The 26,052-nt window shown below is 39.1% G+C and overlaps 1 protein-coding gene across 2 annotated transcripts in view; it reads right to left on the reverse strand.

Moving 5' to 3' along the window:
• Nucleotides 1–3,775: 3,775 nt before the first annotated feature.
• LOC116254252 (6-phosphofructo-2-kinase/fructose-2,6-bisphosphatase) overlaps nucleotides 3,776–26,052 on the reverse strand; it is a 95,474-nt gene continuing 73,197 nt past the window's right edge. For both annotated transcript variants that reach the window (XM_031629500.2, XM_031629497.2), the window contains exons 13-24: nucleotides 19,850–19,941; nucleotides 19,670–19,727; nucleotides 19,511–19,585; nucleotides 17,652–17,699; nucleotides 13,457–13,554; nucleotides 6,990–7,065; nucleotides 5,976–6,038; nucleotides 5,792–5,883; nucleotides 4,446–4,514; nucleotides 4,267–4,330; nucleotides 4,120–4,185; nucleotides 3,776–4,049 (exon numbers count right to left, since the gene is read on the reverse strand). In XM_031629500.2, coding sequence (XP_031485360.1) covers nucleotides 3,972–4,049; nucleotides 4,120–4,185; nucleotides 4,267–4,330; nucleotides 4,446–4,514; nucleotides 5,792–5,883; nucleotides 5,976–6,038; nucleotides 6,990–7,065; nucleotides 13,457–13,554; nucleotides 17,652–17,699; nucleotides 19,511–19,585; nucleotides 19,670–19,727; nucleotides 19,850–19,941 — 879 coding nt within the window. In that variant the 3' untranslated portion in view covers nucleotides 3,776–3,971. The remainder of the gene's footprint in view (nucleotides 4,050–4,119; nucleotides 4,186–4,266; nucleotides 4,331–4,445; nucleotides 4,515–5,791; nucleotides 5,884–5,975; nucleotides 6,039–6,989; nucleotides 7,066–13,456; nucleotides 13,555–17,651; nucleotides 17,700–19,510; nucleotides 19,586–19,669; nucleotides 19,728–19,849; nucleotides 19,942–26,052) is intronic.

Below are 26,052 nucleotides of genomic sequence, written 5' to 3' on the forward strand. Positions count from 1 at the left end.
GTCTTCAACCAGCTTGTTTAGTTCCAATGAAGAAAGAAGGAAAAGTGAGGACGTTTTTATGGCTGGTTCCCCTTTAGCCTAACCAGAGTTTTTTGTTTCCTCTCTTGGAACCAGCTAGAATGGCGCGCTCAGCTGGGCTGCCATTAAAATTCTTTTAATTTTTAAAATCAGGTTTTATTCTCTTTGAAATTGAAATTAGGGGAGGGGCAGATCTTTTTCAGACTTTTCCGTCTTGTCTTTAGGGAAATTCCAAAAGAGGATGAGAAAAAACATATTCCTCGGATGCCTCCTTGTTTTTTCTTTTATTTTGAAAAACCGATTGATTTATTTAGAAAATGTTGAAAAGTGTAATCTCGCTTGAACAACTCTTTGCTTGATTGATCTAGATCATTGTCGATCTAGTCTCGAGCAATTCTTTGATTTGCCCCAGAATAGGTTTGATTGTAGCACATCAAGAAGAGTTTTCAGCTCGTTTTAACTTTGAATGGATCAGCTCGATCGGGATTGATCCGAGGTAAATCCAAATTGAGATTCTTGCTTCTTAAAGAGAGTAAATTTTTGGATTAACTACTCGATAGTTTTTAGGAAAATTCAAAAGATCCTCTCTGTAGGTTAACCGTTCCTAGATTTTTCTTGGGTTGAATCTTCCTTGAATAAATCTGAGAAAGTGAATAGAGAGAGGGAGAAAGAGAAAGTCATGCCGACTTATTTTCTCTCTTTGTGCTGGAATAGGATTGAGAGGAGATTTCGATTCCCACTAATGAGAATTTGAATCTCGATTGAAAATTTGAGTTTTTGGACTTCGATTTGGGTCAATCTCACATTTTAATTTTGGAATTTGTCAAATTTGAAATATTGTTTAAATTCGAAAAAAAAAATTATTTTTGCAATTCATTGTTGTAAATTGAATTTGCAAGTGCTTCCTACACTTGGGTCTAGGATTGGGTTGGGTAGATATCGACTCAGTGTGAGATATTTTATGAAAATTTTCAAAATTTCCATTTGAAAAAATTTAGGGTGTAAACGTATGTGCTTGAGTGATATACAATATTCGGTGATGTGGCCCAATGCAGTACAAAATCTGCAACATTGATCTCTCATTTTTCCCTTCATCTTTGGGGGATCTGATACATGAAGCAGCTTGTAAAAGCCTTCTACTAGGAGACGTTCAAGTATTTCTTTTATGTTCTGCTCTAATGGAGTGAACTTTCCGTCATACGTCCAACTTGGGTTCTTCTCATTGTTTTCCCTAAACGACTATGGTTTTTCTTTCTTGTTCTTATAGCCCTGCTTTTGGCTAGGTCGATTGGGCCGTGCATTGGGGGTAGAGCTTTTTGTTACAAAGAGGGCATGAACTTGTTACCTGATTTCTTATAGTCCTCTTTCTTGGCCTACATCTGACCAAAGATCACCATTTTTTATTGTTGTTTTAATACATTCATTCTTTTTGGTCAAATCATAGAAATTTTTGCATTCATTGTTGCATGAGGTGGTGGCGACTATGTTCCTAAAACTCTCGAAGGATCATAGTGAGTGCAAGTACTTTGGGCATCAGAGTTCGGAGTTTTAAGTTGCACAGAGTTTTAAGCTGGACATACGCCACCTCTATATGTAGTCCCTCGCAGATTCTTTGAGATCTTTGGATGTTGCTGAGGGCATCGATACTTGGCACAACTAAAAGATTTAGCTCGTATATTTTGATGAATGCATTGGCTACCTCATCGAAATATCTCATTGTGTAAGGTCAATGTTTTTGAAGTACCATTGGGTGGCATCCCCTTCCAAACTTTGTGAGAGGCAGATAAACAAAGCACTGTTATTGTCCTCAAATTTCCCACATTCAACAAAGATGAACAACAGATGGGTACGAAGATTCTTAGTACCCTTGAAATTGCTAAACTTGCACGGAAATCCATCAAGGTCCTCATCGTTTAGATCTTCCCAAAAATTTCTCTTGAATAAGTTTTCTTGCCTCTAATCTGGACGTGCTTGACGGTCTTTTTTATTTCTTCTATTCTAGACCGTATGGGGTCTGTCACATGCCATGTGGGTGGCTCCTTAGCCTTGATAGAGCCCTCTGAGTTCTTATTGCTTGGCCCAGCTGATGTTCCATTGTTCATCATCTACTGGATCATCTTTTGAATGGCCACATGAGAGTTGGATCGACCTGTGAATCCTCCATCTCTTGGATTTCGGGTTTTCTCTCTTCCTCGCCCTTGGATCTAGCACATGGAACTATAGAAAAATCATGCCACTACTTCACCTAAAAACGACATGTTCATTTTCAAAAAAAAAAATAAAAAAAAAATGACAATGTTTTGGAAAATGAGAGGAGAAAATCATGCATTCATTGAAAAATTAGATGAGTAAAAATGAGAGGAGAAAATCATGCATTTATTGAAAAATTAGAAGAGTATGATTGAATTAGAAGTGTTTTTATAAAAAGACATCGACTCAATGACAAAAAGGAAGGGGACAAATAAGCAGACTCCCTGCACACATAAATCTCATTTGCTAGAAAAGACCAGCTGGAGGTAGCCAGGCTACGAGCACCTTGCCATGCCTTGCTGTCCAAGTCGAAGTCTGCCACTATATTGAAGTCTCTTCTGATCATGTCGAAATCCATCTGATGCCTAGAGAACTATGTCACACGCAGCTCTGGGTGATAGAGGACAACAAAGAATGGTCCTAAAAGAAAAATATTTGTCCTCTTGTTGTGATAAATGTAACAAGTCAATTGCTCCTTCCTATAGTACTAGTCCCAAATGATGCGCTCTACGACATGCTCGTCCAACATCTACCGTATGAATGTAATGAGAGAATGTTGTTGCTTGTAGGTCTGAAGGCTCGACCTTCCTGGATGATGTGCGTATAGAACCAGTCCTGTAAAAACCAGAGGTAGTCTCCTAACATGTTAGAGTCTCTCATGACAAAGCGTGAGAATGATTTGTATAAGAAAGCAAGACCAGCTAAGATAAGTGAAAGACACCAAATCTTGATGTTGCCCCACATCCTAAAAAGCTGAAGAACTGGAAAGTTCATGGTGTCTTACCTGTCGGTGAACATGGTGAGTCCTATTGTGCACACAGTCATCACCTCCCTAGTCCTATGTTGTAGCTTGGATGATCTAGCCGTCATCTCATCTGCAGAGCCACCAAACTGTGCATGAAAATCCACCAAATGGATAAAGCGGCGTCTCCCCCACTCTTCAGGCCCTAGCTCTTAATGCCTACAAGTTTGAACAGTAAAACTTTGTAGTAGCATGGTTTGATGTTGGTCACGAACTGGTCATCTATTATAATGATCCCACTATTTTTTGTTAAATTCAGAATTGTCACCGACTCCAATGTCTTTCTTCACCACCATCTACCACCTTTTTCTTCGGCAGCTACAAAGGCCTTGACTATTTCTCTTCTTTTTAAGTGTCGATTTACATTAAATGTGAGTTTTTTAATGCATTTTCAAGTGCGACTTCAAGGCTTTCTCCCAAACTTGCTCAGAATATGGTTTGACCAAGATACAAGTGACTTTTTGCAACCACTGTTAAGAATAAGACTGTTGTGTGCCTTAACAATTGTGAGCAACATTGTTGTGTGCGCCTTACCAATTGCGAATAATCGCCTAATACTCCAATATTACAACGTAAACCAACATCATCCCTACATAGCGTGGTGTACGCATCAGAAAATTGTGCAATTTACACAGAACTTGATGCATATGATAGTGTGATAGATTATTGTCGTGCCACCATAATAGACGCAGCAAATTCCAGCACTCAAAGAAAAGGATAATGTCAACTGGGAATATATTAGCATGGTTAGGAGGAAGAGATACAAGTTCCCCTGAAGGGAAAAAAAAATGACAAGAATAATATGAGGCACTTTTGGCGCACAAATATTTCTTGTACCAACATTTCCTTCTTCCATATTTACATTTTGGTAATGAATGAAGAATCAACCAGAATCTCGTATTCAATCCATGAGTTTGTAACGCTTCTCTTGAACACCAATGACTCCCATCTGAATCTCAACAATAGTGTGCAGTGGGACCTACAATGAATAGCAAGGACAATACCTGTTAATGTTAGATCGCATTTCAGAATTTCATTCATGTTATTACCTCAATGTGAGGAATCTCTTTCAGCGGCTTATCTGCAAAATAGGCATATAATGCCCTCAACACAGCCTGCACCCAAAAAAATGTTCTAAATCAATTTTATTTCCTTCTTCACGACCTCACAACAGTTACGAACTTTAATTATTTCACCTGATGTGAGATCACCACCACTGGAGCTCGTTGACGCTCTAGCTCAATAATTACAGGCTCTAACCTGCATTAATGATTTGAATAAAATTTTCAATGAAAGCAAATAATAGGAACAGAAAGAAACAAACTTAGACTGTGCCAAAGGTGCCAGGTCAACCAGGTAAATATAAACTACATACCTTTGAATGACGTCAAGATAAGATTCCCCTCGAGGATATCGGTACCTGAGTTTGTCCTTTTTGCGAGCTCTGAAAAATTAACATGACTGCCTGAGAGAAATTGCTGCAGATAACTTGTCTGAACAGTGGAAATGGATAGAAGCAAAGACAGTCATTCCTTAGTAACTAAGTCACACGGATACGCCTATTTGGCCCACGTATCCGTGTCAATACGGGGATACGGGTGCGGATATGGCATGGATACGTTTTGGATCGGGTCTGGATTAGACCCGATCCGAACAAAAAAAAAACAGATTTTAAGTTAAGTTGAGCTCTTCTCCCTTTCTCTTTGGGGTTTTTTTTTCTGTTTTTCTGATAAATTAATAGAATGATGATATTGATAAACAATGTTGTGTGATAAACAATGTTTTGTTTGTGACTTTAATAGTGAACTATTAATTTAATGTTTTTTTTAATTTATAATTTTTGATAATATTATATTTGCCGTATCCGTGTATCCGAGAATTGTGAAAATTGCCGTGTCCGTACCCGTATCCGCACCCGTATCGCACCCGCACCCGTGTGACTTAGCTTAGTAACTAGGGAAAGGGTTCCGATCATTGTTAATGTGCAAACAGCAGGCCCCTTGAAAGGCTGTATTTTTGGAGTGCAAAGGAGGTTTTTATTGTTTTTGGAACAAAAAATATATAAGTGCCGTTTGTCTAGCAGGAGATAGAAAGTAATCCTTCACAAGGTTAGACCTTGAAATTTCTCATGTGGATGCATGAAAGAAGAGGTCAAACAAAACAGTCGCAAAGCCTAGAGAACCTTTCCTATGAGACTTTATCCTGGAAGTGGCCTGGTCGCTTAAAAGACAGTCCACATGATGAGAGTGAAACAAGCCTAAAACATCAGCTTCAACGTACCAAAAAGTTGGATAATGCTAATACTAGCTACTCATTTTCTGGAGGGTAATCACATGCAAAGAAGATTTGGTTGCTTATGCAAGAAAGAATAACTAGCAATGAATGTCGAAATTCAGTACATTGATTCATCCAGAAGGAAGCATCCTTCTTTTGCAAATCAATTTTCTACAGATCCAAACAGAAACTATTTGCCACTCTGCATGGTAGATGTGGACTTGTAACAACAAAACATGATCAAACAATTTTTGCAACTAACTCTAACAGGAAAAATAAATGGCCAAGGAGGGGAGGTAACAGTTTCAAACAACAGGTGGATGAGATATTATAGTGGCTAACTGAAAATATGCAACAAAATTGAAAAGTTGGAATCCAGCAAACTGGTTAGAAAAGCTTGATCATCTAGAACAAAAAATTTTCACAGGAAGAAGCACAAGGACATACTCATATTCTTCCGGCATGTTTTTCTTAATTTCTTCATAAGTCATTCCGTCACATACACCTGCGTTGATCTCATCCAGTGCACGCCATTGTATCTGCATGCTTTGAATAAAATTTTGAGACAAGAAATAACACAAACAAGCAATTGAAACAATAAGAAAACAAAATTTTGAACCTTTGAGCATACCTTGGGGAAACCAACAATAGAATTTGCACTAAGGATTGTTCTTTGAAGAGTGCTAGTCCATATCTGGATGACAAACAGACGAAGTTATGTACTTGAAGCATGATTGCTGTATGCAGAGGTGGCAAAACATACACAGTGCAACAACCAGCATGGACAGTTTGTTAGTAATTAGTAGGGGTCCGGTGACCAGGAATAATCAGAATAGGAAGAAACATATGCAACTTCATTTCTATGTTTTCCAATGTCCTTGAGAATGAAATTTATGCATTCAGATAAGTAAGAGATTCCAAGTATGGATGCATAGATAGCTCATCCCATAGCCAAGTATTGGTCTATGGAAAAGTCATCATAAAATAATATAAACAGAGACTAAAAATTCAAGCTAGAGAGAGAGGCACAACCTACTAAACCAATTCATGATCTTGCACAGAATCAAACATTAGGCACAAGAAAGAGGCTCCCCTACAGAACTAAAATTCCTTTTACAACAGGATTAATTTCTTTGAAGAGAAATGTACAATGACAGCCAGAAGTACTAGTTAATTGTGGAAAAGTTCAATGGGTCCTGTGACACAATCAAGTCAGACATGGTTGACTCAGTCAGATCAACAGACAACTACGCATGAGTTTGATGAATTATGGTTCGCTCACTGGGTAGATATAGTGAATAAACAATATGCTCCACAGTTGATAAACCAACCTGGCTCCCACAACTCACATTTGCATGCATCACAAAGTCTGCAAATTTAACACTCTACAGTTGTTTTAACTGCAGTTGGCAAAGCAAGAACAGAAAATGTGCAGCAATAACAGAACAAAAAATGTAAAGTGATCATTTCCAATGTATAGATGATCCATACAAAGAAAACGAGTGAACTCACACTGCTAAGTGATATGTTGAATTCTGTAAAAACTTAAGCCATTGATGCATAGAGAAAGAGACCAAGGCAAGTCTAAAATGACAAGGGAACTGGTTCCAACCACTTCTCCACAAAATATGAATAGGAAACTTACTGAAGCAGTTCTCTCAGATTTCAACCGCTTCTCCACAAAATTAGCAAGTTTCTTTGCATAAAGTTCTCCAGCTTCACTGTTCGAAATAAGTAAAAGAATAAGAATGCATGATCAAGTTGATAAAACCGATAGATATATTAAAGATAAACATTTCACTATTTGTGAATATGAACTTAACATATATTCCAATCTTCATGTTGAAGCTCATAAAATACAAGCCATACTAAAGAAAGCTAGAAAGAACCTTCAGTCCACCAAACATACAAATTGAAAGTGTGTACAAGCCTTCACTTGAAACTTGAAAGTTAAATTGTACACACCGAAGTCACATTCAACTTATGAAATGTTAAGTCACATGGGTACTTCAATAAAGTCCAGGTAGCCGTGCTACCATACCCATACACAAAGTGGGTACTTGGACACACTTGGGTACTTTTCAAATCAAAGCTAATCCAAATTGCTTAATTTTATTTGATTTAATTTTTTCCAACTCAGTTTATATATATATATATATATATACTGCTGTTACCCTAATACCCACATTGTCTAAAGTTTTGTGTTTGTACCTGTACCCACGGAAAGTTGGTAAAAACCAGGCCACTAGGGTAAGAGACATACCCGTATACATATATATATATATATATATATATATATATTGTTGATAGATTGTGGGTTTCGGGTCCGGATCCATACCCGACCCGCCTTGTAGCCCGTTTTGGGCTCTACTTAAGTCATGTAACCCTAATCCTTAAGTGTTAATGATAATCTTAAGAGAGAGAGAGTCTGGCTGCTAGTGGGCACCAACTCCTCCTCATTCGTGGTTTTTTCTCCCTCGTGTAGAGGGTTTTTCTACGTTACATCGTGATCATTGTTTCTCTTCGTCTTCTTCTTGCTCGTATTTCTACATGGTATCAGAGCCGTGAAGTTCCGGCGTTTCTGGTTTGTCTTTTGCCCGTGTTGGAGGAGGATTCGCCCGGCACTGTTCATCGTCTCGCCCGGCACTGTTCATCTCCCGTGCCCGACGCTCGTGCCCGAGCTTCGCCCGACACCCTTGCCCGACGCTTGTGCCCGACGCCCGTGCCTGACGTCCGTGCCCGACGCCTGAGCTTCGTCTGTCGCCCCGCCGCCGTCTTCGCCCAGCGCCGCCCTGATCAGCGCCGCTCAGGATTCCGCCGTCTCCGCCTAGCGACGACCGGCCCAGCGACGCCCTGATCAGCGTCGTTCCTGTTCAGTCGCTTCCGCCCAGCGTCGGCCTGCCCAGCGACGCTCTGTCCAGCGGCGTTCCTCTTTGTCATCCGACGCATCGCCCACCGCCGTGTTTTTTTTTTCCGGCGGTCTGCTTCCGCTGGTGCGCCGCTCTGCCTGGTTCTGGCGGTCTGTTTCCGCCCAGCGCCGCGCCGTTCTGCTTTGTTTTTTCTCCGGCGCTGCCTCTCTGTTGCTGTCTCTTCTGCCGGTGAGGTTTAGGCGTCCTCCGTTTTGTCCGTTGCCTGCTCTCTGCCTTTTTTGGTGTTGTATTGTGCTGTTGCTCCCTGCTGCCCTTGCTGCCTACTGGGCTTCACCCGTAGCTAGACTGGTCTGTGATTATGGCAGCCTCTTCCTCGTCAACCGTCAACACCAATCCCACTGAAATAGGGGCTTTTACTGAGAATGTTCCCATGCAGGTCATCACTCTTCGCCTCACCAAGGATAATTATTTCTCGTGGTCGCCTGCTATGACCATGGGGATTGCTGGCCGTGGTCGCATGGCCTATATTGATGGGAGCAACCCCGAACCAGCAAGAACAAGTGATGTGTGGCATACTTGGTTTCTTGAGGATAATCAAGTGAAAACTTGGATTGTCAATTCCGTTTCCGCCGATATTCAGCCCCTTATCCTTCGGAAGAAGACTGCTAGAGACATGTGGGTGGTCCTCGAGCAAATGTATGGCCAAAAGAAGACCGCAATTCGTACTTACCAAGTAATGAAGACAGTCTATGGCATTCGACAAGGGACCTCGTCTGTTGCAGAGTACTATGGGGCTTTGAAAGCCAAGTGGGAAGAGCTTGACTATCATTCTGATATTCCTTGGCATTGTCCCCATGATCAGGCGCTCTATGTTGCTCATGAATGGGAAAACAGGGTGTTCCTATTTTTAGCAGGTTTAAATGATGAGTTTGAAGGTGTTCGAAGCCAGATTTTGAATTCAGGGGAGGTGTCCAGTATTGAAGATGTGTACTCCTGTGTTGAAGCGGAAGAACAGAGAAGGCTTGTTACAAAAGAAGGGAAGAGGGAACTTGTGCCCTATAACGAGAGATCTGCTCTCGTGAGTCGTGGTCCTGGCGGCCCATCTAGGTCTCTTCGCCGGTGCACTCACTGCAAGAAGACAGGTCACACTATGGATTATTGCTGGGATCTTCATCCAGAAAAGAAGGGGAACAGAGGGAGATCTTTGACTGGGAGAACGCCCGTGTCTGAGGTGCAAGCCTCTAGTGGAGAAAAAGTCTCCATTTCTGCTGACCAGCTTCGTGAACTAAGGGCTTATTTGGGCAAGCTCGATGTCAACAAGACTGAGACCTCAGAGGGAACTACAGCTAATCATGCTCTTGCAGCTATTGGCAATCAAGGTAACTCTTCTGTGGGGGAATGGATTGTCGATAGTGGTGCTACTCATCACATGACAGGTAATCCAAAATTGTTTCATGAGTATAAGTTGTCCTCGGGAAGGGAACGTGTTTCTCTTGCAGATGGTTCCTCTACCTGTGTGGCAGGCGAAGGCACTCTGTCCTTGTTGGACAAATTTCATGTGCAGGGCGCTTTACATGTTCCCCAGTTTCCTTTAAATCTCTTATCAGTCAGTAGACTTACTAAAGAATTGAATTGTGAACTTATATTCTCTGCCGATCGTTGTGTTTTGCAGGACTTGGTGACAGGGAAGAGGATTGAGATTGGTTTAGCTTCTAATGGATTATATCGTCTTCCCATACGTGTGGCTACTGCTCTGTTGACAGCGATCCGCAAGACAGATAAGAGAAGAGAAGATTGTTTTCAGTCTTTTATGTACTGGCATGAACGTTTTGGGCATTTACCTTTTGGGATTTTGAAACATTTGTTTCCAGACTTGTGTTCCTCCTTTGATGTGTCTTCCATTTCTTGTGATGTTTGTCAGTTTGCCAAACATGTGAGGGCTTCGTACCCTCTTTCTTCTAGTTGTGCTAATGAAGCTTTTTCTCTGATTCACTCTGATGTATGGGGACCTTCGGGCATTCATACCCGTCAAGGTTTCCAGTATTTTATCACTTTCATTGATGATTTCTCTCGTGCTACATTTATATACTTGTTAAAAGACCGCAGCGAGGTTCCTCGAATCATCGAGACATTTATTCTTCTTGTGCATACCCAGTATGGTGCGAATGTTAAAACTTTCAGGTCCGATAATGCCCGTGAGTACATGTGTCGGCCTGTTGAGGAGTTTCTTAGACAACGGGGGATTGTTCACGAGACATCCTGTAGTTACACCCCCCCTCAAAATGGGGTAGCTGAAAGGAAAAATCGTCAACTTCTTAATGTCACCAGGGCTCTTTTGTTTCAGAGAAATCTTCCTAAACACTATTGGGGTGATGCAGTTCTTACTAGTGCCTATCTTATTAACCGCATGCCCAGTCGTGTTTTGAATGGTAGGACTCCCCACTCGTTGCTTCCTGGCAGTCGTCCACCATTTCCTCTTCCTCCTCGTGTTTTTGGTTGTGTATGTTTTATCCATGATCACAGTCCAAATGTCAAGAAACTTGATCCTAGGTCTATCAAAGGTGTCTTTGTTGGATACTCCCCTACGCAAAAAGGATACAAATGTATTGATCCTATTACTGGTCGAGCTTATGTTACGAGGGATGTTACCTTCTTGGAACATGCCTCTTACTTTGGTGCGAATCCTCTTCAGGGGGAGCAGTCTGTGGGCAGGGAAGAGTATTCTCAGAGACAGGAACTTCAGTTTATAGATTTTTTGGACTACAAGAAAACAGAATCACTTAATACTGTTGATGTGCCTGAGAAGGAGGAAAGGGGTGACAATAGCATTGAGAAGGAAGGCCCTCAGTTGTTTGGACAGTTCTACTCTAGACGAGGTACTCGGACAGAGGTGATGACTTGTGATGCTAGATCTACTTCCAATCCCAATGCCACTCCTTCCCTGGATGAACCAAGTCCTACCGAGGAGACCGTGGAGACCCATGATGAGGTTGAAAAGAAGAATGACGATCTTCCCATTGCCCTGAGAAAGGGTGTCAGGTCATGTACTCAACACCCCATTGGTAATTTTGTTTCTTATTCCAGACTTGGGAAAGATTACAAGTGCTTTGTTTCTACTCTTTCTTTGGCTGTGATTCCCAGGACTGTCGCTGAAGCTCAAAGTGACTCCAAGTGGGCCGATGCAATGAAAGAAGAAATAGATGCCCTAAGAAGAAACTTGACATGGGAAGTGGTGAAGATTCCTGAAGCCGCTCATCTAGTTGGATCCAAATGGGTGTATACCATCAAGTACAAACCAGATGGGAGTGTTGAAAGATATAAAGCTCGACTTGTGGCCAAGGGGTTTAGCCAGAAATATGGAATTGATTACTTGGAAACCTTTGCTCCTGTTGCGAAAATGAAGACTGTGAGGGTGGTTATATCCCTAGCTGTGATGAAGGAGTGGAAGATGTATCAACTGGATGTTAAGAATGCATTCCTCAATGGTGACCTCGAAGAAGAAGTATATATGCATATGCCTCCAGGATATGAAGAACCAGAAATGTGTTGTAAGCTGAAAAAGGCATTGTATGGTCTTAAGCAATCGCCCAGAGCGTGGTTTGAACGACTGAGAAGAGTGATGATACGTCATGGATACAAACAAGGAAATGGAGATCACACTCTGTTTGTGAAGAAGAAGGAGAGCAAGGTTACTCTCCTGCTCGTCTACGTAGATGACATGATTGTTACTGGAGATGATGAGGAGGAGATTATCAAGCTAAAAGGGTTACTGGCTACAGAATTCGACCTCAAAGATCTTGGAAAACTAAGGTATTTTCTTGGTATGGGGGTTGCTAGGTCTAGTACTGGTCTTGTACTAAACCAAAGGAAATATACATTAGACCTGCTGGAAGAAACTGGTAAATTGGGATGTAGACCTACTCCTACCCCTTTTGACACTGGGCACAAGTTGAGTCTTAGAGATGGAGAGCCTCTCTGTGAAGAAGACAAGGGAAGATATCAACGTTTGGTTGGGAAGCTAATTTATCTTACCCTCACGAGACCTGATATCACCTTTGCGGTGAATGTTTTGAGCCAATTCATGCATGCGCCAACCGATGCACATCTGAAGGCTGTGGACAGAGTGCTATGCTACCTGAAGAAAAATCCTGGTAAGGGACTCCTGTATGTGAAACAAGAGACTGTGGAAATCGATGGCTATTCTGATGCGGATTGGGCAGGTTGTGGTGATACCAGACGATCCACTACAGGGTACTGTGTCTACTTGGGAGGAAACCTTGTTGTATGGAGGAGCAAGAGAGAGAGAGAGAGAGAGAGAGAGAGAGAGAGAGAGAGAGAGAGAGAGGACAATTGGTAAAAACCAGACCACTTGGGTAAAAGACATACCCAAGTGTACAGCAATATGTGTGTGTGTGTGTGTGTGTGTATGTATGGCAATGTCCTTGTACACACACTTTTTTAAAATGCTCCTCAGTCCTCATACATACCCTTGGCAGCACTCATACCCATGAGACATAGCTCATAGCAGACAAGAATTGAGAAAGAAGAGAAAGCAGGCAGAAACCACACATCTCAATAAATTAGGACGTTATGGCCATTTCGGTACTAATAAAGGGTGATGCCAACTCTATCCTCATCACCAACTCTATATTGTAGTATGATTATGGATATTTTGTAAGGATTTCGTGAGGGATCCTTTGACCAAGTGAACATTTCATATCAATCCATGGGCTATAGATGACATTTCTGAAACTCAGGTAAATCTTGACATACTATAGCAGGGCCTGAACCCAGCACAAGATCTAGACTCATCCAAACTGTGGGTCCTATCAAGTTAGGCTTGAGGTATATGTTAAACAAGGCGCTGATTGCCAGTTTGCAGAGAACTTAGAAATAATTGGCAAACTTCAAACAAGCTGATTTGAGTTGGCTGCAAGCATCTCAGTCCTTTTATTGCCACTAATGGGTGCATGCAACTGGTGATTTAGTAACATTGGTCCACAATTTTCGAATATAAATGCAGAATATGAAACATTATGTAACACTCTGTAAGGTAGGCTAAGTCATGGATCAAGTGACATTTAACTTCTTTGCTATGAATTCTATAAGGCAAAGGAAAGACATTCTATACATATTCAAGCATGTACTAGTAGCATCAATCTTGAAAACACACTTCATGCTTCTAAATAAAATATATAACATTAAAAAGTAATTAAACATAGAAGTACAGAGTAAATATAACCTTAGGACAGAGTCACCCCCAATTCGTCCTCTGACATTGTCAACACTTTCACCGTGTCGAGTAAGAAGAATTGGACGTGGAGTGAGGTGGGTATTTACCTATAAAACCAAAAGAAGTAAAAGGAAAAATAGATTTGTACCAATGAGTCAAACCTACAAACATGATCAGACATTCACAACTGTCATAGTATGAAATAGCATAGAGGAATCACGAATCAAAACTTGTCAAATGCAACATATGCCCATAACAACAAACCATTAGCATTAAAAATTGTTAGGGACCGGGTCCTGGGTTGCGGGTCAGGTCCATTAGACTGACCCAGGAACAGGTATAAATAAGGGTTGGGCAGCTATAATTAGGTTATCGCAGAACATGTCGGATGTTCCTCTGGAAGGAAAAACCCTAATTTAGAGATTAGGCTGAGTTTGCAGCATGTGTATGTGGGTTTCCGTCTTTTAAAGAAAAAGAATTTGAGAGACCAGATAACGGCTACTGGTGGTTAAGTGTGAAACCAGAAGGGGAAGGGAGGACTGCAATTTCCAGGACCAAGTTGGGCACCTTCTAAGCACAAACCCACACTGGAGACAATAGAGCAAATGATTGACCAAATTATGGCAATTAGAAGAACATGAGCAGAATTGGTGGAATGAAGTACACGGTAAGAACCTTGACCAAGAGTACAGCAGGAGTGGAGAAAGAGCTGAGGAAGATGATGCGCAGAATTCGCCCCTGATGGACAAGACAAACCATGGAATCGTTGACCATGGATTTGCTTCCACAAGGCAAAATGAGTCAGGTTCTAAATATGGGTATAAATAAGGGTTGGACAGCTGTAATTAGGTTACCGCAGAACATATCGGATGTTCCTCTGGGAGGAGAAACCCTAATCTGGAGATTAGGGCTGAGTGTGTGGCGTGTGTATGTGGGTTTTCCTCTTGTAACAGTTTACCATGGTTAGCAGTGGCTGACAAAAATATTCAAGGCCAAAGTGAAGGATGAAATGTTCTGTTTTTTAGCTTATATTAACCATTCAACAGCCATGTTTCTTTATAGATACTTGATCCAGCAACATACAGGTTTTATTAAATGTGTTTACAGAAATTTGTCATGGTATGATTAAGTGAACTTTCAAAGGTACTATCAAGGTGATTCTTTTCATATCAAACTGAAATAATGCAGAATGTGAAGTATATTGTGAAATTAATTCCTCCATTATGACTGCTTCAGGAAGAGCATAAGGTTCTTGACTAGAGGCACAAAAGAAACAATTACTGTTGCTCCAACATACTTGAAACAACCCTGAGGATCATAATCCGATAGTTCCTAGAAGAGGATGGTCAAGCCTAAAGGATTATACCTCAGATCTCAGGCTCAAGAAGCTTAAAAAATTTTGAGTGCATGTCTTCTGTTTCCTAGCTTCATTTGCAGCCCAGTATGTACAATCAACACTATGCAATTTAGAGTCTGCTGCCTGGCGATTATGATTTAGAGGCTGTCGAGTGGGTAGATTGTGACTTTTTTGTTGATTTGAGCTTTGTGAAGTTTTCCAGATCACATATAAGGTCATGTCTTCGTTGATATCTTTTGTGGTGTTGTGTTGCTGTGTTCTAATTTATTCAGACCAGAATACGAAGCTACTCAGATCTAATGTGGAGCTGTATGGATGCTGTTGAATTTCACTGGATCTGTAAACACTAGTTCTTTAATTCAAAATTTTAAAAAAAAAAAACTCCCTCCCAATGAGGGGTGACACTGAAATCGCCTCGCCAGATAATAGGGGCTGGCGGCACCGACCCCAGCCTTGCTGTCCGGTGAGGGTGTTAGCACTCTCACTAGAACGGTGCTAGGAGTACCCTTGCCATCCAGCAAGAGGTATTGTGGCCCTTGCTGGACAATGAGGGTGTCAGGCCCGACCCTCACCAAATGGTGTGGATCGGGCCGCCACTTGTGGCCGGGATGGGGAGGGTCGGGCCAAACCTCACAGGAGGAGGAGGATTGGCGTGAGGACGCCTCGACCCTCGTAATCCAGCAAGGGGCGTCAGGGCACCGGCTGGATGGCAAAGGCATCAGCCCTAACCCTCGCTGTCTGTCAAGTGATGCACAATGAGGGTTATAGCCGAACCCTCGCAGTCCAGTTCAGGCCACAACACCCCTTGCCAAACTGCAAGGGTCAGGAGCAGTGGCTAGACTAGTTTATTTATCTAATGCTCTTATGATTTGTTTCTATGGTAATAAGTTCAAATCATGTAGAAAAATTAGATTTTTAACACGTTCGAAATAAATTTTTTTTATTGCTCTTGTTTAATTTGTAGCTTTGGATTTCACTTTTAAAACTTCTGATTAAATTAACACATTTTCATTGTTTCATAGTTTCTGTGATCTTTGAATTCTTATTATTATTAGGATTTAATTAGTGAAATTTCAGATGTAAGAATTAGGGTTTTAGGTTTACTTGTATGAATGACAATCTAGCATAAAAAAGAGTTTTGCTTTCATTCAATTGATTAATCTATTTTCATCTTTGCTTGATCTTTTTTGCTTGATTGGCCCTGATCTTCCTTAGGATTTAGGGCTAGTTTAGGGTTAGATTAATTATTTTTAATGCATTGCTTTAGATTTATTTTGTTGATCTAAATTTTACTTCAGGTTGTAGAATAGATGGATAGTTTTGTTCTTCATTAATTTGATTATTGTTTGGCATGTTTCTTATTCTAGGTTTTGTTCATCACTTCTTGAATTGTTTCTATTCAGCTTTTAGTGTCTTATTTTGTTATGAACCATCTAGGATTACTTTTGTGTAGTTTTTATCTTGGATCTGGCTGGTAAATTTTTCTTTTGGGAATCAATCTGTACCTGGACAATTTGACAGTTAAGTTGATTTTTGATAACTGGCCCTTACTTTGACTGAAAGCCAGTACAGACATGGTTGTTAATTTGTTTTAGTCAGCTGATCTTCTGGTAGTAAGTTGACTTATTACTTGCATTTTATGTTGCATCGCTTGATATTTAGAATTAGGTTAACTACTTGACAATTATTTGCTGTTGCTATTGAATTTCGGATTTCTATTGAATTTCGGATTTTCTTAGTTAGGTCATTTATATATTGTCTTTCTTTTTGTAATCAGTTAGGTTAGATAGCTCAATAGATAAATTCATTAATTAGAATGGTTAAATTATGCCTCTCATTCAGTCTTTATCATAGTTCGGATATATAGATCACTACTGATTTTTTTCCTAGTTTGCAAAACTTTTGCTTTCAGTTTTAAGATTGATTGAGTCTCCCATTTTATGAACTAATATTAATTTGTTTTTTTGTTAATTTATAATCTGATCATCTGGGTTCTTAGCAGTGTTTTTATGGGGAGTGTTAACATATCATGTGTAGGGAACCGGGTCTGGATCCAGACCCGGTCCCATGGGCACGGGTACCGAGAGTGGCTCAGTACCCTAGGCGTTTTTCCCTCTTATTTAATCCCACTTATGGTGTAATTGTTGATTAAGTGGAATAACATTTTCTCTCTCCTAGGGTTGCGGTTGTGCACCTAGGTTAGAGCTTCTCCGTGGTTTTTCACCTCACTTTGAGGTTTTCCACGTATATTGTGTGTTCCTTCTCTTTCTCTCCATCTTGGTGTGTGTTTCTACAGTTAGCTTAGATAGCCTGTCTATTTTATCTTTTTAGTAACCTAATAGTAGTCCTAGATTAGATAGATTTAGCATTAGGTTTAGTGTTTGGTTTGCATCTTCTTGTTTCTTTTTAGTTTCAGGTGCTTTTTAGCCATGAAGAGCAGACTGAGATCAGATTGAGTGCAGGCTGCTGATCGATTACTTGAGGACAAATCGTTAGATTTTTTTTATTCATTTAATGAAATTGAATTGCAACTTTGTTTCACATTCAGAATTAAGGTGACAGACAGCTTTGGCATTTAATTTGTTTTGTTGAACTGATACATTTATTTATAGTTTCAAAGAAGTTCATTTAGCTTTAGTTAATCCAAAGAAATTCCATTTTTAGCTTGTTTTCTGTAACTTCAACCCGGCTTGCCACCTAGGGAACTGCATGATCCAGTTAATGGCTGACGTACGGCTCAAAGTTGCTTATTCTTAAATTATATTTGAACATTAGACTCATTAATTCATATGTTCAATCAATCATGCAAATACGCAGAAAACAACAAATGGAAAGTTGAGAAGATACCAAAAAAAAGACAATTCGGCCAGGAAGATAACCGCTGATATTGTTCACCTAATTCGCCACACCCAAAATCAAGATTGCACAGTTAGAAATTAAGGACAAATTTTAAATGTAAAGTAAAAAAATCAGCACCTACGAGATCCACAGTTATGCTCAATTAGCAATATATTAGCATGTGATATTTTTCATGTGTATTTTCCAATATGAGCTCTGCAATATTTATATTTTTCAGGTCCATAAAGGGATGATAACAGGATCAACACGAAAATAGCTCGTGAAGAAAGATTACAGTTGTAAAGCATCAAAGAAAATGTCACGTGCCAAAACCATAATCGATAGATTCTTTACAAAAAGGAGTTCATGAATTTGATTTACTTGACAACACCCAATCTGAGTAAAGGTGAAGTCCGATGCATGGATGTAGTTAAATGCAGTTGACATGTGCCACACCTACAGGCACTTGATGTAGGTGTAACATAGATGGTGTGCCTACTTAAAGAGCTAGCGTGACACAGCTCCATAATATTTGGGTGATACCTTCATGATATTTCAAAATATCAACATAATGGTGGCTGAAGTCAGCAAATTCAAAATAGATTGTAAATAACTTCTTAAGGGACCACAACTGATAATAGATAACAGAGCTGCAGTTGGTACACCCTTTGAACCATTGTATGAGTACATATTCCCATTGTAGAAGGTCAAAACTTCAAAATTGAATACTATTATCAATACCCATTCTACATGTGACATTCCAAAGTGGAAATTTAGACCCATCTGACAACCCAAGGATCTAAAAGAAGAGAACAAAATGACTCATGACCAGCCTGGTGTGCAAAATTTGCAATTCTGATTCTTAAATTTTAATATGCAGTGACTAGAATATAGTGTTGTCCATAAAAAAAAATATTATATTATTAGTAAGGCAACTCTAGAAGCATTGAAGTTTGAGCATTGCAATCGGTAAAAATAAATCTCATTTGAAGGGGAACTTTAAAGAGCTGAAATACTCGAGCATAATGCTTGTTGAACATCATAAATGTTTTCATACTCTGCAATCATAAGGAATAATTTTGTTCTTGACACACAAAGGCATATATCTAAAGGACCCTTTGAGTCAGAGTCAGTAATATTGTACTAAGCAATTTTGCAGCATGATTTCCCGGGGTTGTTTCCCAAAACACAATTTGTATTCAGAAAATATCAAAGATCCAAAAGCAGAGGGAAAAAGGCATGTCAAGGTGCTTGTATGGTCTTCTTCTTTATTCTTATCCAACAATTCAAATGCTTGATGGTGACTTGATCCACCCTAGCATTGAGAAAATGTTTGTTGCTTCAAGTAATATGCCCTCATCTTTAACATATTTTCTAGCATTTCCATTTTTTACTATTCTTCACACCAATTTGATGGTCGCAGGTTGATATAGTAAACCCTAAAACTCTGATTTCTTACTGCACATTCTGCATTCATTTATCATCTAGGTCCTTTTGGCACTTCCATTGAACAAGACTTGATCGGTAAGCTATAAAAACTCAATTCTCATTACATATTTTATATTTTTATGTGTTTAAGACATAATATTCGATTATTTCCATTTTTACAATAAAAAAAAAAGGCAGACCGAATTGATGACTGTTGGCTGATCTGATAATCCATGAAAGCTCTGATGCCACATTACATATGCTGTCTTTTTCTATTTGTTAGATTTTTTGGCATTTCTTATTAACTATGCAGCCTATTTTTTACATACTCAGATGCATTTTAGCATTTCATGTTTTTTATTCATCAAAAAACTGCACCAGTTTGATGCAAAAATCAAACAAAACTAACACATTAAGGATATTAAGGAATAAGAGCTTACTTGTATTTGTCCACCTTGACCACTGACCATGTCAATCATTTTGATATATGAACCCTCTTCTACAGGTTCATACACCTGTAAATAATAGTTGCAACTGCAGTTGGTTCATTAATTCATCAGGATGCTCTATCACTCCATTAAAAGAATTAACAACAATACCCTCTCATAATTGGCTAAACGTTCTTTAAAGTCCTTCAATCCAGCTTCAAAATCTGGCCTGCAAAAAACATAGCCAATTGAACAGTTTTCACTTTTTTGCACATCTAGGAAGCCTTGGACCTCCAAAATATTATACCAACATGCCACACAAGGGGAAAATAATGGCAGGTCATAACTCACTCATCAGCATAGTCAGGACTCTGTTGAATTTTAAGGCGTATGTTTCTTTCAATTATTTTTTGATCATTACAAATTGTCTCCAAAAATATGATCTGTAAGCAAATTGAAACAAACAAAAGATGTTAGGACTATACTTTTCACTTTTATGATATAGCTTCCGAAAATAAAGTATTCTATAGTATGTGAACAGTTGAACAGTGTACATGTGTAAGCCGAAGCAGTACATAGCAAAACTTGCAAAGCTTTATAAAGTGCATGCCAAAGTAAGATACATCTGACAGCACAATAAAAGTAACAGAATGTGGCTAAATGTTTCATAAAGGCAGTTCATTTGAGTGGGATAAAAAATAGTGTTGTACATAACATAGTGTGTCATGCAATACATTATGTTACATAATGTAACTATGAAGGAGAACCTCTGAAACTAATTTTAGAGGGTGTAAATATGCTTTATCATGTATAATTTACATTACACCATATATATTGCCTGTTATGGTATGATCTTGGGGTGTAACTTACATTACACCATGAATACATAAAAGAGTGTCATAGGATTTCAATTTAAAGTGATATAAGTTTTTTAAGATTGAATATGATATTTAAGGTGAAATCCATTCCAATTCATCTAAAGTTTAAACACAAAATTAGAGTTGATTTCATGCAATAAAAATAGAGGTTTCTGTTATAAGATCCTAATTTTATTCTCAAAAATAAAAAATCAAACTTCAAAAATTTGCGACCATAGGTTGTATAAAGACTCCAAGCAGTATGCATTACATAATAAAAATTTATTTGTTTTGATGCACACTTAAGCACTCTGAATAATTTAAGTGGTCAATTTGATTATTTTGAATAAAAGTATGCATGTTGTACGTAACACATATTTGCCAACCTTTTATGTTTATTCATGTTTTTTCATAAAGTTGTGTTTTCCTTTTTTTTTAATTATTTTGTAATTGTTTAACATTTTGCGATTTTTCTTATTTTAAATAATAAAAAATTGTATTCATGCTACCATAAATTAGGTTACATATCTAAGTTTGGAGTGGACCAACCAATATCGTTTATGTTATACATTTTACAAACATTGATCAAAAGTGGCTAGAGAGCTTTGAAGTGTTGAGGGAGAAGCTGATAACTACATCGGTGTTGGCTTTGCCACCAGAATCAAGGAGAGCGGATATCTATACAGTGGCACCTGGCATTGGTTTGGGCATACTGTTGATGCAGTGTGGACATGTTATCGCAAACACATCTCTTCAATTGAAGATGCATGAGAAAAATGAACTCATACATGATCTTAAATCGACAAGTTGCTTTTGCACTGGTGGTGGTATTCTTTTATTTTGAAATCGACTATTATTAAATCAAAAGGACATGAAAACCTGCATTTGCTTAATGCTTAAGATGGGTTTTAGAATGATTCATAAATCAATGGTCCTCGGCGTAGCTTGTATACCAGTTTTTCCTTCCTAAACCTAGACCAAAAGACACAGTTATGTTCTAGAAAACAAGTCTATAAATCTCACAAGCACCAAGTCTAATGTACTGTTCCTACATATATTAGTATTTTCGTGCCAGAAGTACCTTGAAATCATAGCTAGAGATCGCATCATTGCAATCAGATATTACATATACATATTCAAGATGATTTTTTTGATAGAAATAATGTTTAGACAACCAACAATATACGAGCTTTAAAGATTAGCACGTTCTGCAACCTGTTTTTCAAGATACTGAGATATGCAGGCTATAATTATGTGACCTAAACTTATTTGACACGCTATAATTATGTGACCTAAACTTATTTGACACGCTATAATTATGTGACCTAAACTTATGACTTAGAAAGTAATTTTATGCATGACAAATTGTCAACCACCAATCAATATGATCAAAAATACCTCATAAATCACTTGATATAATTTTTATATTTACTCAACCTTTATGTATTAGGTAAATGATATATTTGAGGTTGCTGTATGTTGATTGAGCAAATACAGATACTATGAGTTGATTATAAGTTGTCTGATCTATGTGATTGATGATTGAAAATATCTCACATGTAAAGTTACTTTTTAGATCAGGGTAGATCATATAATCTACTATGAAAAAATATTTCCAACCTTGCCATTTTGTTGCATGAGCGTTTGGAACTTGCCATCAATTAAAAAAGAAATTAACTCTCTTACTTCAAGTTAATATAAACAATAACTAATAAAGAAGGTGGCCATCATTATCGAGATTGAAAAAGCCTAAAAGAGCCATGCACCCATTTCTCTCTTCAGTTTCATTCTTCTATATATCCCTGAAAATTTCCAATTCCCTGTTATCCAATATAAACAGTTATAGGGATTTTCACAACACATCCAAAGTCAGGATGACCCAATGCTAATTTGAACATCTTCTTTCTTTATCATGCAGGGATATTATGTTGAGCTTCAAGTTCAGGATTACGAGTTGGACCAATATGGCGTTGTTAACAATGCTATATGTTCTGATTTCATTGAAAATTTGCTTTTTCTGTTTTCATTGAATTCACCAGGACTGCAGAATGATGAATGCTTGGAGAACCGCCTTATCTTTCTTGAAGTCTACTAAACTAATGATGAAATTTTTTCCTGCATCATGGGGAGGTAGATCTGGATGAATTGTGTGTTGGGTACTGGTCTAGAGTGGAATTTAAGCCTTCCCTTTCTCCTTGTTTATTTTTATTTTAGTCTGAATTGTGGCTGTTTGTGTTTTCAACTGAGGACGGAATTCAGCTGCGGTTAGGGAACAAAACCAGGTAGGCTGAGTTGATTTTTGTGCATTCTTATGGGATGTTATTTCCAATGGTGTGTGTATTTATTGTTTTCTTCATGCCAAATGTTAGGTTCTGGTGGATTTCTGAATGTACAACAGAAATTTACATCGTTAAAGAGAGTTTTTTTTAGTGAAAATGACATGAAAAATTTACATCGTTAAAGAGAGTTTTTTTTTTTTAGTGAAAATGACATGCCTTTAAGTGGTCTCTAACTACTCCATGCCACGCCCCAGCTCTTTTTCCTGCCTTAAGGGCGTTCCTAGATGATGGAAATTGTGATTTAAAAGGACTGTCAACAGAATTTTAACACAGAGCTGTTCAAGTATGTGAAAAAAATTCTCTTTTCTTGATGGTCTGACTGATTGTATGGAAAATCAGTGAGCTTAGTGCTGCATTATCATCAGATTTTAAATGAGAAAGTTTAATTACAATGGTGATGTTTCAGCCGTTAGCAGCCTAAATTTGTCGCTAATTATTTGAATTGGTTTTTAGCAATTAAGTTGAGCAAGTTTATACCTAATGACATCGATTTATTTGAACTTTAGCCGCTTGAAACTAGCAATTAATTAGTGCGAACTTTGGTTGGTAATTTTTGTGTTACTTGTGAGTTACTTGTGATTGACAGAATTGGAGCATATCGCACTTAAGTATGGGTGTAGACTCATGTGGATGTATGGCAATTTGGACGAAGAGTCTCCATGAAGTAAAGAAAATACATATCTATTATTATATGACAACTCGTACTTGCCGGTAAGATGTTATGATCTGTTGAACTAGAAAGGCATTCAGAACCTCAATTCAAGTCCCAACTATGAATGGGAGTCAGAAAGTACTTAACCATAAGGCTCAAAAAGAGAGTTGGAATTCTAGATCAGGCCACCTCAGTTCATGAGAGTGGAAGAACTTGAAGAATACCTTGGTCGGAGATTTATCCCCTCGGCATCTCTCAAAAACCCCAATTACCTGTCTAATAGCATTTTTCTACTTAGATAGAGACTGATGGTGAATTAAGTATGTAGAGAACTTTGGTTCTGAGTTTTTGCAGGTGGAACCAAAGCATTGAGCGGACTTTAAGCGGGAAGATTTGAAACTCGAGTGATCTTTCGTTTTTGGAAACATCCATCAGGTATGGCGACTGATCAGGCAAGTCCCTCCCAGGTGGAACCAAAGCATTGAACCCTTTTTTCTTATGTAAGCATTTTTTAGGTTGCGGGACCACAAAGGGTTCCCTTATCAAAGATCAGTAAGTTGAAAAGTGTCATGTTTGAAGGAAAGGGGGAAATGTCTTGAATAACTTGTGGTATGTTTTATTCCATTTTGATTTAGTCTACGTCCTACAAATGCATGCTAGTGAATAGCTGTTTCGGACAACCTTAGGCAAATTATCAAATGGAGCTTGACTCCTTGACCCCGACTGCTCATTAGTAAGCATCCTAGCATGCTGCCTAGGACAGCTACGTTCCAACCATGAATCAGGACTACTTTTGTAGTTTGACTGGTGATTGGTGCAAAATGAACAATGTATAATCCTCTTTCCCTTGTGATTGTGAACTGATGAGTATTGAATGAATCGAGTATGTGAAATTCGTATTTTACTTGCACAATCTACTAGGTGTGCATATGGACCCTATATTATACATGTTTAATACAGACCTCAAATTGTCTTGAAAGCTACAGTGATACCCTTTGTGTATGTTTCAGCTAACTCTAAGGACAACTGAATGTGTGGTCTCCAAACAAATGTATTTTGAGGTTGATTTGTGCTCAAAGTAGTTGAGCTAACCTTGTTTTCTAGCCTAAAATAATGTGTTTGTTGCCCACATCATTAACTCATAAGGAATTCTAATTTAAGTTTGAAGTCAGTTTGGCAAGGCAAGTCGTTTAGGATACATTCCGCCTACGCCACTGGTTTGCCTACTCGAATGGCAGGCGGTACAAGGCCTCACAGTATCATTGTGGTAGGCACCACCTGCCAAAGTAGTTCACACCAAGCACTAAGAGAGACTCATGCCCACAAATTAGGGTTACCCTGCCCTAATCCTTCATTAACAAAAAAATCATAAGTCGAGTGCATTACAGCCAGACCCGACCAAAGACACCCTTATTCTATTGTATACCCTAATACAGACTATTATCATTTAATAACTCTATCAATCACCCCTCCCTTGCAAGCAACACCTTGTCCTTAAGGCGCAAAGTCTGGAAAATGTTGTTGGAGCTCAGTAGAGTCTTCCCAAGTGGGCAAAGGAGACTCGGGCCCTTGCCATTCGACCAGCCAATCAGTATTGGAAGTCCCTTTCCCCTCGGTGGACCTTCTCTGCAAAATCCTGGAGGGAGTGACTGCATCCTGTTGGTGTTGTGGTAAATTTATGATAGCATCAGGTGGTGAGACATTTGGGTAGTGTGATTTAAAACGGGACACACGGAACACTGGGTGCACACTCAAATCCTCTGGCAGCAGTAGTTTGTAGACAACCTTGCCTGTCGGCCCTGTCCTCTGGATAATCTGATAAGGCCCAGAATAGCGAGCTGAAAATTTGTTGTCACCTGGCCTCTTTTGATGGACCTTCCGTGCGGGATGTCTTCAAATATACCCATTCTCCTATCTTGAAATTCCTATCCATGCGATGCTTATTATGCTGTTGTGCCATCGTATTGTTGGCAGCTGCCAGTCTCTCTTTAATCACCTTTAGTACCTGGTCCCTAGTGAGCAGCTGTAGTTCCACCTCCTTTAGTTGTTGTGACTAACTTTGGAAACGTCTTAAATCAGGGGGCTTCCTTCCATATACAATTTCAAAAGGAGACATCTTAGTAGCAGCATGTGGAGCTGTATTGTAGGCGAATTCAGCCCAAGACAGAAATTCTGTCCAATTGTGGGGTTGCGCCTCCACATAGCACCTTAGATATGTTTCTAAGGTTCTATTAATTGCCTCTGTTTGACAATCCGTTTGAGGATGGTAGGCTGTGCTCATCTTAAGCTGGGTACCTTGCAGTAAAATAACTTTGCCAAAACTTACTCAAGAAGAGTGAGTCCCTATCACTCACTATTGAGTGTGGCATTCCATGAAGCTTTCCCACCTGTTCTTGGAAGGCTTTGGCTACATCTGGTGCAGTGAAAGGATGGGCTAGGGCGATAAAATGTGCACACTTGGATAGCCGATCAACCACCACCAAAATGACAGACCTTCCCTTCAACCTTGGCAGTCCTATAAATCCATGGATAAATCATCCCAAATGCAAGTTGGGATTGGAAGTGGCTGAAGCAAGCCTGCTGGTTTCAACATTTAGTTCTTACGTTTTTGGCAAATGGGACAAGCACGCACATAATCCCTGATTTCCCTTTTCATGCCAGGCCAATAAAAGGTTCTTCTAACCCACTGATAAGTGTTATCTACCC

Source organism: Nymphaea colorata, chromosome 5, assembly GCF_008831285.2.
Source record: "Nymphaea colorata isolate Beijing-Zhang1983 chromosome 5, ASM883128v2, whole genome shotgun sequence".
Classification (NCBI taxonomy): Eukaryota; Viridiplantae; Streptophyta; class Magnoliopsida; order Nymphaeales; family Nymphaeaceae; genus Nymphaea; species Nymphaea colorata.